We start from the raw sequence: 16,349 nt of genomic DNA, 5'->3' as shown, positions 1-16,349 counted from the left end.
GTGAAATACAATCTATCATTGAAATTAATCGATGTTAGTAAATCTAAAAGGTTTTGTGTTTTTGCAATACACAAATGTGGCTAATGAATTTTTGTAGCCTTCTTTATATTTCCTTTGAAAATAACCATGTTTCACATTCATATAAAAGAACTGGTTTAATACAGGCACTATTTTTGTGCCTGTATTTAATGTCTGTGTGAATATTTTTCATGATCTACTGAGTTTAGAATATGGACCTTTTGCCTTTTGAATACTTAATACAACATCTCTAGTTGAACCCTCCCCTCATCTGTATATAAAACACTACCTTGATATGTAAATTTGAAATGGTTTCAATGAATTTATTTGTACATGGTACACTTATTCATATTGATTCTCATTTCTTTTGTTTTATTTGTATTTCCTGTATGAGAGACATTGCTTGCACTTCAAGGGTGTGAGTGCAGATAGTGTGAATGAATTGAAGAGAATGCGTGAGTGATATGCAGCCTCTGTCAATAAGTCTTTGACTCCCTTGGAGGCCTTTAATAATAATAATTCACTACACATTTAGTAATTTAAATATAACAGCTCTTCTACATAGCTTTGGTTTCTTTGGAAAGCACACATGATGATGTGTTGTGTGCAGGGTCAGATTTATGCATAAGCTGGAGCACATTACAAAGGGCCTTTGCCTCAATATAAATAATCTTAAATTTACTCAGCAGATTCGAGGTCTTTAACATTATAGCTTAGGGACCACAACAGCCTATATGTGGACAGAAAGCATGAAAAATGATTTGGTGCATCCTGACCCATGGTCAAGTGCAACATGATACAGTTGTCCAGTCTGACATGAATATATTAATCTCTTTATATATGCTAGGCCAACCTATTATTAACCAATTTAGTGAACTCTTCATAGTTCATTTTTTTTTTATGTTGAAAGTTTATTTTTCACTTGGTTAGAGTATAATAAAATTAGTTTAATCCTTTATCCAAGTGTGAGCAAACAAAGTTTGCGCCTGAAAGTATCTTCAGGACTGGGGTAAGGTGGTACAACAGTCCTGAAGATACTTTCAGGTGCAAACTTTGTTTGCTCACACTTGGATAAAGGATTAAACTAATTTTATTGTACTCTAACCAAGTGGAAAATAAACTTTCAACATCTTTCTCTAAATCCAGAGTAATTTATTAAAAAAGGGTGGCACACCAATTGGCAACTCCTATAGGTAGAGATGACCTGCTAATGCTTCTGCCTGGTATCTCCACTTGGGCCTGGCTCCCACTGAAGAGACCTCAATAAAGGTCGAAACTAGTCTGGGTAGTGGCCCTTCCCTTAATGCATAACATTAGACATATCCGCAAGGAGATGTGTTTTGCATTATAGGAGATACTGAGATAGGAGTGTTGGTAGCTTGCTCCACCTTTGCAACGAGTTGCTCTGGTGTTGTACCACCTTACCCCAGTCCTGAAGATATTTTCAGGTGCAAACTTTGTTTGCTCACACTTGGATAAAGGATTAAACTAATTTTATTATACTCTAACCAAGTGAAAAATAAACTTTCAACATCTTTCTCTAAATCCAGAGTAAGTTATTAAAAAAAGGGTGGCACACCAATTGGCAACTCCTATAGGTAGAGATGACCTGCTAATGCTTCTGCCTGGTATCTCCACTTGGATCTGGCTCCCACTGAAAAGACCTCAATAAAGGTTGAAACTAGTCTGGGTAGTGGCCCTTCCCTTAATGCATAACATTAAACATATCCGCAAGGAGATGTGTTTTGCATTATATAGGAGATACTGAGATAGGAGTGTTGGTAGCTTGCTCCACCTTTGCAACGAGTTGCTCTGGTGTTGTACCACCTTACCCCAGTCCTGAAGATACTTTCAGGTGCAAACTTTGTTTGCTCACACTTGGATAAAGGATTAAACTAATTTTATTATAATCTTCATAGTTCAGTTCATCAAATTGAATTTTCCATCTTCATTTTCTCCACTTTAATTCTTTGAGATCTTTTGTATTGCTGTGTCCATGCATATTTCCTAGAAAGATGTGTGTGTTATACTACACATTATCCATATTGTGTAGTATAACAAATATAAAAAATGAGCTCAGTAAGATGAGTGTCTTCTTTTTAGATCTGATTTGGCATGCTTATATTATTATTTTGCATAGTTCTCTACTATTCTAAATTATTGTGTAATTGATTTTTAAGCACTGTGTTTCATTTATTGTATACCAGGAAGCAGCACTATCCAATACCAGCCTTTTATCCATTGGAAGTACAGATGCACTTCCATGTTCAGTAGCTGGCATGACTAGTTATGAAGATATTGAATTTGGGTCCTCTCATATTCCTGATGTGCATAAAACCAAAGTTGCCATTGATCACGTTCAGCAAAAAATCACTCGAACCAAGGAACTAATTAAAGCAGAGCAGACTGCTAGGGATGGTAAGTTTATATTTCTCATACAAGAGAGATAATTTATAAATATTTCAAGTTCTTTATCCTTTTAGTTAAAAGATACACATTCTTATAACTGTTTCTATATACTTGCATATCACAGTTGATATGATATCCAAAAGCCTAATTTTCATGAAATGACACTTAACCCGCTGTGAAATTTGGTAATTAAATTTAGTAATCTCTCGGGTTCAAAAATTTTATTTTAAAAAAAGTAACAAATCAACATAATTAAAAACAAAGTTATTTTTTTTATGGTGAATAATTTCTAGTATAGAATTATATCAAGTCTCTCTCTCTCGCTTTCTGTGTGTGTGTGCATCGAAGTAACATTGTTATACAGTTCATGTAACATCATAAAAAAAACTGTTGCTGACAAAAAATATGGCATCAAATGTATCTGATGACTGACTGACCTAATTCTCTTTACTTTTCTAGAGAATTAGGTCAGTTCAGTCATCAGATACACTGACAATTAATAGTTAATGTTTTTTTTTTGTGAAATTACAGAAATGAGCTAATGCATAAAAATTACTAATTCTGAATACTGCTGCTTCTTCCATCAGAAATCTAGCACCATCATAGTGCAGTCAGAACAAATGTTTGACTAAGTTGGAAAGTTAGATTCTTGAAGAATAGTAAATTGGGATTATGTCTCAGTGATATTAGTTGTAAAATGAAATTGAGACAAAGATGATGGTATTACCTTTAGGCTTTCATCAGTAAACCTAAGGTCCACTGAGGATGGCAGTGACATGTACGACACAAATTACTCAGATTTTTATTTTTGTATCTTTAAATATGTGTTAATACTTACCAAGAGCCTCCATAGCTCAGTTGGTTTCGATGGAGCCTTTTGGTTAGAAAAACGAAGGTTTGAATTCTGTCTGTGATGCAAAAAATCTTTATTGGGACTTTTCAGTTAAAGGTGAGTTAGCCAATCTCATACAAAAGGTAGAGGGTTTTTCTCCTGAAAAACTCAGATTTTTCATCACTCAGAACAGACCAACCAGCCCTGTGAATGCACATATCTACAAACATAGATGCTAACTGTGAGAGTTCAAATCCCATTATGGATTCTTGAAGAATAATAATTGAGACAAAGATGGTGTTATTATTACTATTAGCCTTTCACTAGAAAACCTAAGATCCATTGAGAATGGCAATGACATGTACTCCACAAATTACTCAGATTTATAAGCCTATTACACTTTTTTTATATAATCTTTGTCAAGTAGCTTTATTTTATCCTCCTACATGTTTCGCCAATTTTTCTATTGGTATCCTCAGGGAATACAAACTAGTAAGCTAAAATGAAGGTTACAGACTAGAATGTCTGTAACCTTCTAGTCTGTAACCTTCATTTTAGCTTACTAGTTTGTATTCCCTGAGGATGCCAATAGAAAAATTGGCGAAACATGTAGGAGGATAAAATAAAGCTACTTGACAAAGATTATATAAAAAAAGTGTAATAGTCTTATGAATAATTGTCAAGAAAAAATTCAACATAGTACTCAGATTTATATTTCATCATCATCATCAAATTCCTGACATGTACCATCAAGGGGTGTACAGGATATGATAGTACTACATGAAAAATTTACATCATTACTAACTTCCTATTTTCCTCCAAATCAATCTTTTACCTGTCAAGACTCCAACATTATCAGATCTTATATTTCTGTCTTCTAAGGCACTTTTTACCATATCAATCCACCTATTATATCTTGGTCTTCCTCTGGGTCTTTTCCTGTCAACCTGGCAGAGAACACTTGTTTTGCTAATCTTTCCTCTCCCATTCTCTTTAAGTGACCATACCATCTGAGATTAGCTCTGCTAACACATTCCTGGATGCTGACAATGTCAAGTTCTTTCCTAATTTCCTCATTTTTAATATGATATTGCCATTGATGCCATCTGTTCACACCTCTAATCTTTCTCAGGACTCATGTCTGTGGTCTCTAGTCTTTGGTCAAGTGTTTTACTTCTAACCCAGCTCTCAGATCCATAAGTTAAAATTGGTTTGAACACTATCTTGTATACAGCTAATTTAGTGTTTTGACTAATTTCTTTCTTGTTCCACATAAATTTATTCAGTTGACTTCTTACCATACCAGCTTTGTTGATTCTGTTGTCTATTTCCATATTTAATTTACCATCTTCACTAAAAATTGTGCTATCAAAAACCAGCTAGGTTACAAACTGAAATATGGGTCATTAACCACCATACTGGCCATGATATGTTTTCACATAATTCAAAACATGGATGCAAAATGTTTATTGAAATTACATTCAGATACCATTGATATAACATGGATGCAAAGCACAAGATGGTTGATATATTTAATCCATATGGATAGATGGGTGGTTGAACTTTATCTACTATACTGAGATTTACTGTGCTCCCCAAATCTTATCTCATATCATGATTTTCTCCACAATATATAGAACATCACGTAAGTCATGTTTCTAGTGATAAAAGTAATAAGTTGGACTTTAAAGTAGCCAGAGCCATTCAGAGTTCCAGAACACCAAAATTTAAGCATTATCTGAAATTAAAGTCCTTTATTCCTTCAAAAACAACACAAATCTTGTCATTGCGAGAGCCTGGCAAATGTTATTCGGTCATTGATTCCATTGCTTACGATAGAAAAATGAATCTTCTCTTAAGAGATTGCAACACCTACACATCAGCAGAGATCTCACCAAGAAGTCAGTGAAGACTAAGTAGACAAATAAAGGCTAAGTAGCTGAAATATTTTACTTGTTCTATAGGCTCTCCATTCACAATGCAGTTGATATTTTCAATGCTTCTGCCTGTTTCCATTGTCTTTTTCTTGTTACTGCTGACCGTCATACCATATCTATAACAACAGTTATTCAATTTAGTCAAGGAATCTTGACTTGTAGCAGATTTATTTAGAAGTATAATATCATCCACATAAAGCAAAGAGCTGAGATTAACATCTCCAATTTTGATATCAGGTTTAATACCACTTGTGATCCTTATAGATAATGAATAACAGAGCGGATAATGTACATCCTTGTCTTACACCAGATTTAACATTAAACCATCTTCCTGTACTTCCTTCAGTTCTAACTGCTGACTTACAACTCAAATAAGTATTTCTTGATATAATGCTCAATTGACACCATACAACTGCAACATTTTGAATAGGGACCTTGTCATATGCTTTTTCGAGATCTACAAAACTTAAATACAGATCTTTGTTATGTTCCCATGATCTCTCAACTATTTGTCGTAAAGTCAAAATCTGAATCTGAGAACATCTTATTTGACCTGAATCCAGCTTGTTCTTCACCAAGCTTTTCTTCCACAATCCTTCTCAACCATTACTTGCATAAATCATAGCAGGAACACTCAGTAGAGAAATGCCTCTGAAATTCTCACATTGTTTTATTTATCTTTTTATATATGGGTTCTATGAGAGCTCTACTCCAATCATTCTGGAATTCATTCCTCTGTCCAGACCTTCTGAACTATGCTGTGCAGCCACTTTAAGACTTTCATACCTCTATACCTGAGCATTTCTGTTAGAATATCATCTACTCCAGCTGCCTTTCCACATTTTAGGCTTTTGATGGCTTTTTTTTCTACTTCGAATATGGATATGCATTCCTGATTGCATGCCTGGTCAATGTTTTTTACCACTGTTTTGTCAATGTTGTTTCATTTTGCAATTTTTGAAGTAATTATTCCATATTTCAAGGATATCTTTTTCTCCAGTTTTCATGCCACCTTTATCATCTCTAATTTCTGTCACCTTTATCATCTCTTTTACAGCACTCTTTTCTCCATTTCTGAGCTTCTTCAACAACCTCCAGAATATCTTGCCTCCTTCTTGATATTTATTTTCTATGTTCTTACCAAAGTATTCCCATGACTTGTTTAAGTTAAGGTTAAGGGATATATATCCCATATCGTTTCTTAGCCGAATAAGAAACTCAAAGAGTTTCATGCCGAATATAGTAGAAACTTTATAAAGTTCGGTAATTCCAAGCGTAAGCAAATACCTGGATACTGCAGCAACTGACCCTTAAGGTAGTGCAAGCTGAGGCAACTCATGTCTAAGGTGGAGCAAGTTCCGATCACTATTCTTGATATTTACCCATAATGTGAACTTAGCTCCTAGAAGCTGTATTAATGTTCACATTATGAGAGAAGGTCACTACCCAGACCGGTTCAACCTTTATTGAGGTCTCATCAATGAGTAGGTAGACCTAGTTAATATCAAGTTTGTAGCGAACAGAACTTACCACCCTTCTATGAGTATTACCAAGAGATGTCCTAATAAATTATTAGACATATGAAGAGCCAAAGGCTTCAATTCGTTGAAGTTTTCCATGAAACTCTTTGAGTTTCTTATTCAGCTAAGAAACGATATGGGATATATATCCCTTAACTTAAACAAGTTATATGTCGCCGAATTGAAGCCTTTGGCTCTTCATATGTTTAATATTCCAATGACTTTTGTTTAGCTAGTTTTATACAGTGCTTAGCTTTCTTACATTTGTCTCTGTATTCTCTAAGAGCACATGCTGACTTATTTGCCAGGAACTTTAGATTTGCTTTCTTCTTTTTCTTCACTGCCTCTTTAACTTCCTTTGTCCACCATGGAATTCTGATTTTTCTATCCCTACAGACAGCCTCACCACATCCCACTCTGGGCATGTGGTATTTTCTTCAAAGCTTGGCACTGAATCTCCAAGGTTTGGTTCCTGTTCTCAAACTCTTTCATTTTTTCTTGAATAATGTGTGTGTATTTTAGTCTACAGTTCACATCTGAGAGCTGCTCAACTTTTATTTGCTTTAAAACTTTTCAATATGAAATTCAATTTTATCCTGCTCAAGATTAAATGATGATCACTTCTATTTCAAATCCTCTGTACACTGTAGTGTCCTGCACCAGTTAGAAAACATCACTATCAACAATAGCTTAGTCAATGAGACTTTCCTTATTCCTTGTGTCTTCTTTCCATGTGAATTTGTGTACACTTTTATGTTGTAACATTGTGTTAGTAATAACCAGTCCATGTCCTGAGCAGAAATCCAATAGGTATTTGCCATTATTATTAGCTTTGCTCTTTTCTCTGAATTTTCCTAACATATTTTTGTATGTCTGACAATCATATCCTACTCTGCTATTTAGATCTCCAACAAGCACAAACTTTTCCTTTTTCATTGTGTCAGTTGCTTTCTCTAAAGCCTCAAAAATTCCCCCATTTCTACCTTAGTAGAACCTTCTGTTGGACCATAGGCACAAATAAGTCTCATTGTCCAATTCCCCATTCTGATATTTGCCCACATCACTCTACTTGAAATTGCCTGCCATTCAAGAAGATTAGCCTTGTATTTAGTGTTGAAAACTATGGCTACTCCTTCTTTTCCTTGATTGTCATTGCCTGAATATAACATTTTGTATTTATTACTCAGAAATATCTCACCAGTTTTTTGTCTTTTTTTTCTCTTTTTGTCACCCCTATTATGTCGATCTGGTACTTATCCAAATCCTTGGCTAGCTCCATTTCTTTGCCATTCAGGCTTCTTATGTTGATAGTACCAATCTTGAACTCTGGTGATGCTGAGTTGGGGTGTGTTTTAAAATTTGTCCCAGTGGTTGACTTTTTGCTGTTTGACTTGGTTCCATGGTAGAAACAATGGGGACCTTGTTTAACTGGGCGATTCCCCAGCTGGCATGAAATTCTGTCATGTTGTACCATCATTTTATATTGTGGTTTATATTAGATTTATATTTTATCTTTAAATATGTGTAATATCTACTGAGAACCTCCATAGCTCAGTTAGTTTCGACAGAGCCTTTTGGTTAGAAATACCAGGGTTCAAGTCCCATCTATGATGTAAAGAACCCTCATCAGGGTTTTTCAGTCAAAGGTGAGTTAGTCAGTCTTATACAAAGGTGGAGGGTTTTTAATTGCTCAAAACAGACCAGATAGTCCCAGGAGCACACATATATCTACAGACATAGAATAATAATTGTAAGATGGAAGAGATTAGAGCCTCACCATCTTATCTTTCTACTGCACATTATAGATCTCAGGTAGATATCCATAATGGTCAACTCCTGGATAGACGTGACACTTGACAAGGCTGGAATATCTATGAATGTATCCAGGATTGGTTTCATGTTTGTGAGAAGAAAACTAGAGCACTAAAAGGAAAAAAACTCCACAAATACACTCCAAGACCAAGTAACTAATAAAGTGCTTGATATTTCTTTGCTTTTCTCATTTGTCCTACAGTATGGTACTGTCCATATTGTATAATATAACAAATATGCAAATGTGTTTCATTTTACTGTAATATGCCGGGGGAGAATCAAACAGCAGTTAGCCATGTGCTGAATGAGCCATGTCCCATAGACCCACCCAAATAATGTAGAGTATTATAGAAATCCATATCTTTTTAATCAATATTGGACTATGTATTGTTTAAGTGTCCTGTAATTTTACAGAATAAAAATGCAGATCCACAAAACTAAATTTTTATTACCCAAACATAATTAATTAAACATCTTTATTTTTCAACAAAAATATACTCTTCCTAGCTTATATAATGAACAAACTAAATAAATCAGTATTTTTTAGGCACTTTGGAATTGGTTTACAAAAGAAAAATATACATTATAAGAAGCTAATACAATAATGAACATTTAGCCTTGAGATTCCAGTGATATCACTGACTAAAAATTTTAATTTTCTGTAATTGCACAGTTGGGGCATCTAGGAATTATGTGATCGAGACACATTTTGCTTGCTAAACTTAAACTTGCTTGTGCGCAACAGTCTGTCATCTATGGCATCGAGTAGCAGGTTACGGGAGAAGAAGCTATACCGAGACATGACTCACTGCCACACATTGTTAAAAAGTTATAGTCAATTTAAAATCTTTGGGGGTTTGTGACACCCAACCTTACTAACGGCAGGTTAATAGTTCTTCAGTTAAGAAAAATCTACAGGTTCCTAATAGAATTTGAATCTTTCATGGGAATATATTTGCTAAGGCCAGTAAGTTGGTTAAATTATATCTGTAATGTTGTAAGTTATTAAAAAAATAAATAAAAAAATTACTGATTGGCTATGTTAATTTCCACATTTTCTAGGATAAAAGAAACTATTTAATCACCAGGAGTACATATTTTTCTTTGCTGACTGTTCTTTCTCCAGCTATTCTCATTTTCTCAGTTACATTTGTAAGAATAGGAAATTGCCTAAGAATTATCTTTCAACTGTTGAATTTGGGCTGTTTTTAATATTTTGAATTCTGTTTTATTAGATCTAGTTATTTGCATATCAAAAATGGTAGCCGTTAAAGCTTATGAAACAAGTACCCAAAATCTTTACAATGATGCTATCAAAAACCATCTAGGTTACAAACTGAAATATGGGTCAGTAACCACCATACTGGCCATGATATGTTTTCACATCATTCAAAACATGGATGCAAAATGTTTATTGAAATTACATTCAGATACTATTGATATAACATGGATACAAAGCACAAGATGGTTAATATATTTAATCCATATGGATAGATGGGTGGTTGAACTTTATCTACTACACCGAGATTTACTGTACTCCCCAAATCTTATATCATATCATGTTTTCTACACAATATATAGAACATCACATAAGTCATGTTTCTAGTGATAAAAGTAATAAGTTGGACTTTGAAGTAGCCAGAGCCATTCAGAGTTCCAGAACACCAAAATTTAAGCATTATCTGAAATTAAAGTCCTTTATTCCTCCAAAAACAACACAAATCTTATCATTTCAAGAGCCTGGCAAATGTTATTTGGTCATTGATTCCATTGCTTGCAATGAATCTTCTCTTAAGAGATTGCAGCACCTACACATCAGCAGAGATCTCATCAAGAAGTCAGTGAACTCATCAAAACTCTTAGGTATGTTTACTAGATCAAACAATAATAAAAAAAACCCAGAACTTATGCTTGGTACCAAAGTTCACAAGTTGATTGCTCTTTGAGGCAAGTTGATTCCACCCTCTCACAGGTTGCTCAAATTTATACATGAAAAATGCCGTTATCCCTCAAATTAAAGATTTGAGGCTTGATCCTTCTAACATGGTAAGTTTTGACATTACTTCCCTGTTTAGCAATATAGTTGACTGATTCTCTGAAATATTTATCTCAAAATTTTCTTACTAGCAACATGGAGAAATTCAAATTTGTACTTAACCCAAGATATTTCACCTGGATAAATAAATTTTATAAACAAGTTGAATGGAATACAGATTTGATAATAAGTGTATGTGTAATGGAGATGTCATGTAATAATAAATATATTACTATGATAATCTTCCTCCCTCCCCCAAATTGAGTCTCCACACACACACAGAGCTCAAGTATAAAAAAAAAAATTATAAGCTCAAAATGCATTAGTGAAACAAGTATATATTATATTATACAAAAAATAATCACTAAGTTTACTCTATGACACAAGTACTAAACAATTAATCTGGACCTAAGTCAAGCTAATTACTTGAATAACATATTGGGTACAAAATGCTACAATTCCAAGATGCTAAATTCATGTTAGCAAGTTCTATAATGCATGGCACCTTCCAACCTAAAACTGAAAATAAATAGGATGACAGTTATTCTTCCTATTTTGTATAATTATTCTTCATGTAGAAGTGTCCAGTAACCAATGTCTTACTGCAGCTTAGAAAATACAGCTCAAGCTTGAAAACATATTCTTTAAAATCAAAAGTGACATCATTCTCTTTATGTTGTTCAAAAGTAAAGAAAACCAATACTGGTGATTAAAAAAAGAGCAAAACACAAAAATCGCAATGCTACTGCCATCAACTAGTCTTTCCTATTCCTTTAATGAGTGCACTAAAAGAAATAAATAAAATAGTAAGTTCTCCTACCCCTGAAAATTACATTTTTCTTTTCATAGAAATCACTACCTTGCATTATCACATATGTTGATCCAAATCAGTTAATTACACAGTTAGAACAATACCAAATTCTTATTAGCAAGTTTTATTATTATTTTCTTAACCTCCATGGAGTAACAAGACTCAGTTGTTCCTATTTCTATAATCATTCTTCTCATTTGTTTCATGCAGCTGTATCTAGTACCAGCTGTTTATATCTAGTAACAGCTTTGCAGTTTGGAAAGAATACAGATTAAGCTTTCAAAAGTATTTTCTCAAATAATAAATCTTCTTCATCCCATGATTAAATTTACTCTTGAAAATGTATCTCAAGAAGTATTGTCTTTTTCTGGATGTTCCTCACCAGTGAGAAACTGACAGTTCTTTTTCTCCATTAGTTATCTGCAAACTCGTTTTCTTTGGACGCTATGTGCACATAGTGGCTGAAGAAAGTGTTTTCAGTTAATTGAACAATCTCCAAACCACAACATTACCAAATCTTTATCAAAACAATTTCACAATGTAGGAATCCTGTGGTTTTCACCTTGAAACCCACAGGATTCCTGTTCCAAGTATAAGAAGTGCCACTAAATGTGATAAAAAGGTTGTGTGGAGTTTCGCTCATTGCTACCTTCAAACCCATCAACAAAATCCACCAGCCATTGGCTTCTCTTAAAAGCAAGCTTATCATTTTGTTGTCAAGTATTTATCATGAACCATGCTCTTATAACCTTATTCAGTAAAAAAAAAAGCTTCCAACATCTGTTGTTTTTTAAAATACTGTTAGTATCTCCAATAAGCAAGATGGTAGTTTCAAATTTCAATGCCCTTTCACTGGGCATTGAAATTTGTCTAATATAGCATAGTTATTCTTCTGACAAGAGGTTATTTTTAGAGCAAATAGTGTTCACTCTTTGAGTTAGAATCTTGATAATGGCAATCGAAGGTGATTTATGAGTATAATAATTTACAGTATTAGTTTCTTTTTCAGTAACAAACTTTTTCTTGGTGAATATCATTAATTTTTCATTTGAAATATATTTATCAACATATCCATACAGGTGGTCTTCAAAAGGAATGCTATGAAGGTTAGATGGTTACTGATAAAATAGAGATCTGATAAATTACAAAGTTGTGTAAGAGACTTCTATGTGCCATATAGTATATTGCCCTAGTTAAGTTGCCATGTGGTTGTATTATTTCAGAGGATTTCTTAAACCTCCTTAACAAGATATTTTTAGAAATAACTTTTATGGCTTACACATCTAACAAAAATTATGTAAAGTTTTATTCAAAAGCTCCAATACATTTCACCCAATGTTACGTGGACATCGTCAGGGAGGAGACAGACCCTTAACTGCATTCCAAACATGAATCACAATAATCAGTCATAAATCATGCATATATTAGTTTGTGTCTCAGTCACAGCTGCTCTTCTGATTCCCTTTTTGTTAGATGAACTGAATATAATTAAATGCAGTCTGATATGTAATGGATACAACAATACTACCATTCAAAAAATTATTGATTATTATTATTATTTTTCTACCAAACTACAGTCCAATGTGAAAAGAATTTCAATACAAGAGGGGATAGATGCAACACCAAAGTGAGATTTATGGTGGCTACTTATCAGAAATTGGAATGCAAAAGTGGGAGAAACCGAGGAACAAGGAATAACAGTCATTTTGGTTTAGGTATTTGTAACACTGCAAGGAAGAGACTAGTTGAGTTTTGTGCAGAGAATTCTTTGCTTGTTGCTAACACCTGCTTTAAACAACACAGACAGAGATTGTACACATGGATATCACCTGATGGACAATCTCTCTCTCATCTTCCTTTTCCCTCTTTTACCTTGCTGTGTTGAGGGTTTATTAATCATCAGACTCAAACCATTCACAGGATAAGGTGGTCAGCCCTACGCCCCAGTGTATCCTATGTCTGTGGTGTTGAGTTCTCAAGGCTGGTTTGCCTGCTTTGTGGGATAAAAAAACCCAGGATAAACTGGGGGAAAAAACCATACTGTCCATGCCCAAGACTGGCTAACCTTGGCTATGGCTAAGGAGGATCCTTCAGCTCCTCATGTCACCAACAGGAATCGAACCTAGGACACTCCTTCCCCAGGCATATGATTGTGAAGCACACAGTCACTAGGCTAACCTGGGCATGGACCCTGATGGACAATACAGAAATCAAATTAACTATATACTTGGACAAAGAAGATGGAGAAGTACAATTCAGTCTGTCAAGACTTTTCCAGGTGCAGACTGTGGAACAGACCATGAATTGTTAGTAGCTACGATATATGTGAAATTACGGAAATTGAAAATAACACAAATGTCAATCAGATATGATCTTGGAAACATGCTGGCCGAATGCAATATTAATATACAGAACGGATTCACCATGCTCAATTTGTTTGAAAGAGAACCAGATGAACTATGGGAAGAGATTAAAGATGTAATTAAAATAGAAGCAAAGAAGAATATTCCAACAGTTTGGAAGAAGAAGAAGTTTAAATGGCTGTCAGAAGATACTATTTCTTGAGTGCTCAAGAAAGGAGGAAAATGAGGGCCACAGGAAATTTGCAGGAAGTACTGCATTTGAATTCAGAGTTTCAACAATAAGCCAGAAGAGAAAGGAAAACTACTTTTACCAGGAATGCCAACAAATAGAAGACCAAAACAAGAAAGGAGAAACAAGGGATCTCCCTCAAAAAGATCAGGGAATCAAGGGATCAACAGGAACTGACAGGGAAGATCAGCACTAAGGTAACAATATTGAAAAATAATTATAAAGGATATCTTACAGAAGCCCTTTACAGAAAGGACTCTAAAATTACTAAAAAATTTAAAGAGGATTATACACAGGAGCCAGTACCACTGGAGAGTGAAGTGGGCACTGCAACAGCTATCCATTAAGAAAGCACCAGGAGGGGATGGAATACCTATTGAGCTGCTCAAAGCCCTGACAGAAGAGGCAGTTAAAATTTTAACAGCTTTATGTGAACAAATTTGGATCACAACTACATGGCCTAGGGAAAGGCAATGCAAGAGAGTGCAAAAATTACAGAACTGTTTCTCATGCAAGTAAAGTCTTACTTAAGACCATTCAGAAAAGACTGGAACCATTCATGAAGAGAGAAATGCCAGATGAACAGGCAGGATTTCGAAAAGGCAGAGAAACAACAGATCAGATCAGAGAAAGAGCACAGGAATATCAAAAGAATGTCTTTCTTTGTTTCCTTGACTATAGTAACATACTATAATCAAGTCAAGCTTTTAACTCTGTAGATCATGTGAAACTGTGGAATGTGTTAAGAACAATGGGAGTACCAGAGCATTTCATTATCCTTCTGAGGAATCTTTATCATGAACAAGAAGCTATCCAAAAATTTTTGGAGAAACTGAGTATTTCACAATAGATAAATGGGTATGACTAGGATGCATTTTATCTCCATACCTGTTTAACTTGTACAGCAAATATATTTTAAGAATGGCAGAGCTGGAGGAGTTTTCAGTTGGAATTAAAATTGGTGGAAGAAATATTAATAATTTGAGGTATGCAGATGATACCACCTTGCTAGCAGTATGCAAAGAATGGGGGAACTTATTAAGAAAGTTAAAGAAGAAAGTGTTAAATATGGCCTTAAACTTAACCTCGAAAAGACAAAAGTTATGGCAACATGTAAACTTAATGATTTTGAAGTAGATGGGGAGAAAATGGAAGTAGTTAACAATTTTGTGCTCCTAGGATCCTGAATCGATAAAGATAGGTGTTATACTGAAGAAGTTAGAAGAAGATTATTACTCAATAGGAAAGCAATGACAGATTTAAGCAAGATCTTTAAAGATATTAGCTTGCAAAAAAATCAGGATCATGAAAGCAATGGTATTCCCTATGGTACTGGATGGATATGAAAGTTAGACCCTGAGAAAGATTGAAAGGAGGAAGATAGATGCATTTGAATTATGGGTTTGGAGATGCTTACTAAGAATACCATGGACTGCAGAGCAAACCAATAAATCAGTGATAGACAGAAATTATATTTAAATTTTTCTTATACCCCATGGATTGATTCTACGAAGCACAGACATACCTATACAATTGCGTTTAAACATAGTATGATTCAGTACACACACAAAAAAAAAAGAATGGAAATAGGGCAGCAGAGTGGCATTTTGGGCCTCTACCTACAGAACAAAAGGTATACAAACTTGGAGGAAACAAAAGCAGCAGTTAATAGAAGTAAATTCTAAAAAACACAATCCCCACAGAAAACCAGCAAAATGGCCCGAAAATGAATTAAAAACTAGGATAATGGATCAAAGAAGAATCGGTGCTGCATATCTACAAAAATGATTATTCAACGAGCAAAATTATTGTCAACAGAAAGAAATATCATCGATTTTAGAGGGTCGCCATCATGGTGCTTTAGATTTATGAAGAGAAATGATTTATGCATGTGTCCATAAATGAAAATATCACAAAAAATACCCGACGAATTCTAAAATAAAATTATTGAGTTTTGCATATTCATTATAAATGCTAGAAAATAAGACAATTTTGAACTTTCACAAATAGCTAATATGTATGAAGTGCCTCTGACTTTTGATGTGCCCTCGAACAAGTCTATTGCCTGCAAAGATAAAAAAAAAATATTATTGTTATAACTTCTGGTCACGAAAAAATCCATTATACTGTTGTTTTGTTTTACTGTGCAGATGAACAAAATTGCCATCGTTTTTAATTTTTAAAAGAAAAACAATGCCCAAAGAAAAACTTATCAATGATATTTACATTCATATTCATCCAAAAGGATGGATGGATGAGAAATGGATGAAATCATGGATAAAAAAGGTGCGGTTGGGAGATCCTGGTGGATAATACATCTATTAAAATTAATATATATATATATATTAGGAGAATTCATTTTTACTTGGTAGGAATATTATAA

At 34.2% G+C, this 16,349-nt stretch overlaps 1 protein-coding gene across 1 annotated transcript in view; it reads left to right on the top strand.

Annotated features, from left to right (window-relative positions):
- Positions 1 to 16,349, top strand: part of LOC150098599 (transmembrane and coiled-coil domains protein 2-like) — a 168,563-nt gene that overhangs the window by 44,394 nt on the left and 107,820 nt on the right. Inside the window, exon 3 of the mRNA XM_090405273.1 lies at positions 2,226 to 2,436. Within this exon, the coding sequence (XP_090261399.1) occupies positions 2,226 to 2,436 (211 nt within the window). The remainder of the gene's footprint in view (positions 1 to 2,225; positions 2,437 to 16,349) is intronic.

The sequence above is a fragment of the Typopeltis vanoorti genome, chromosome 15 (genome assembly GCF_054136105.1).
Source record: "Typopeltis vanoorti isolate ZY-2024b chromosome 15, IOZ_Tvanoo_1.0, whole genome shotgun sequence".
Taxonomy (NCBI): domain Eukaryota; kingdom Metazoa; phylum Arthropoda; class Arachnida; order Uropygi; family Thelyphonidae; genus Typopeltis; species Typopeltis vanoorti.
This window is presented reverse-complemented; position numbering and strand designations above follow the sequence as displayed.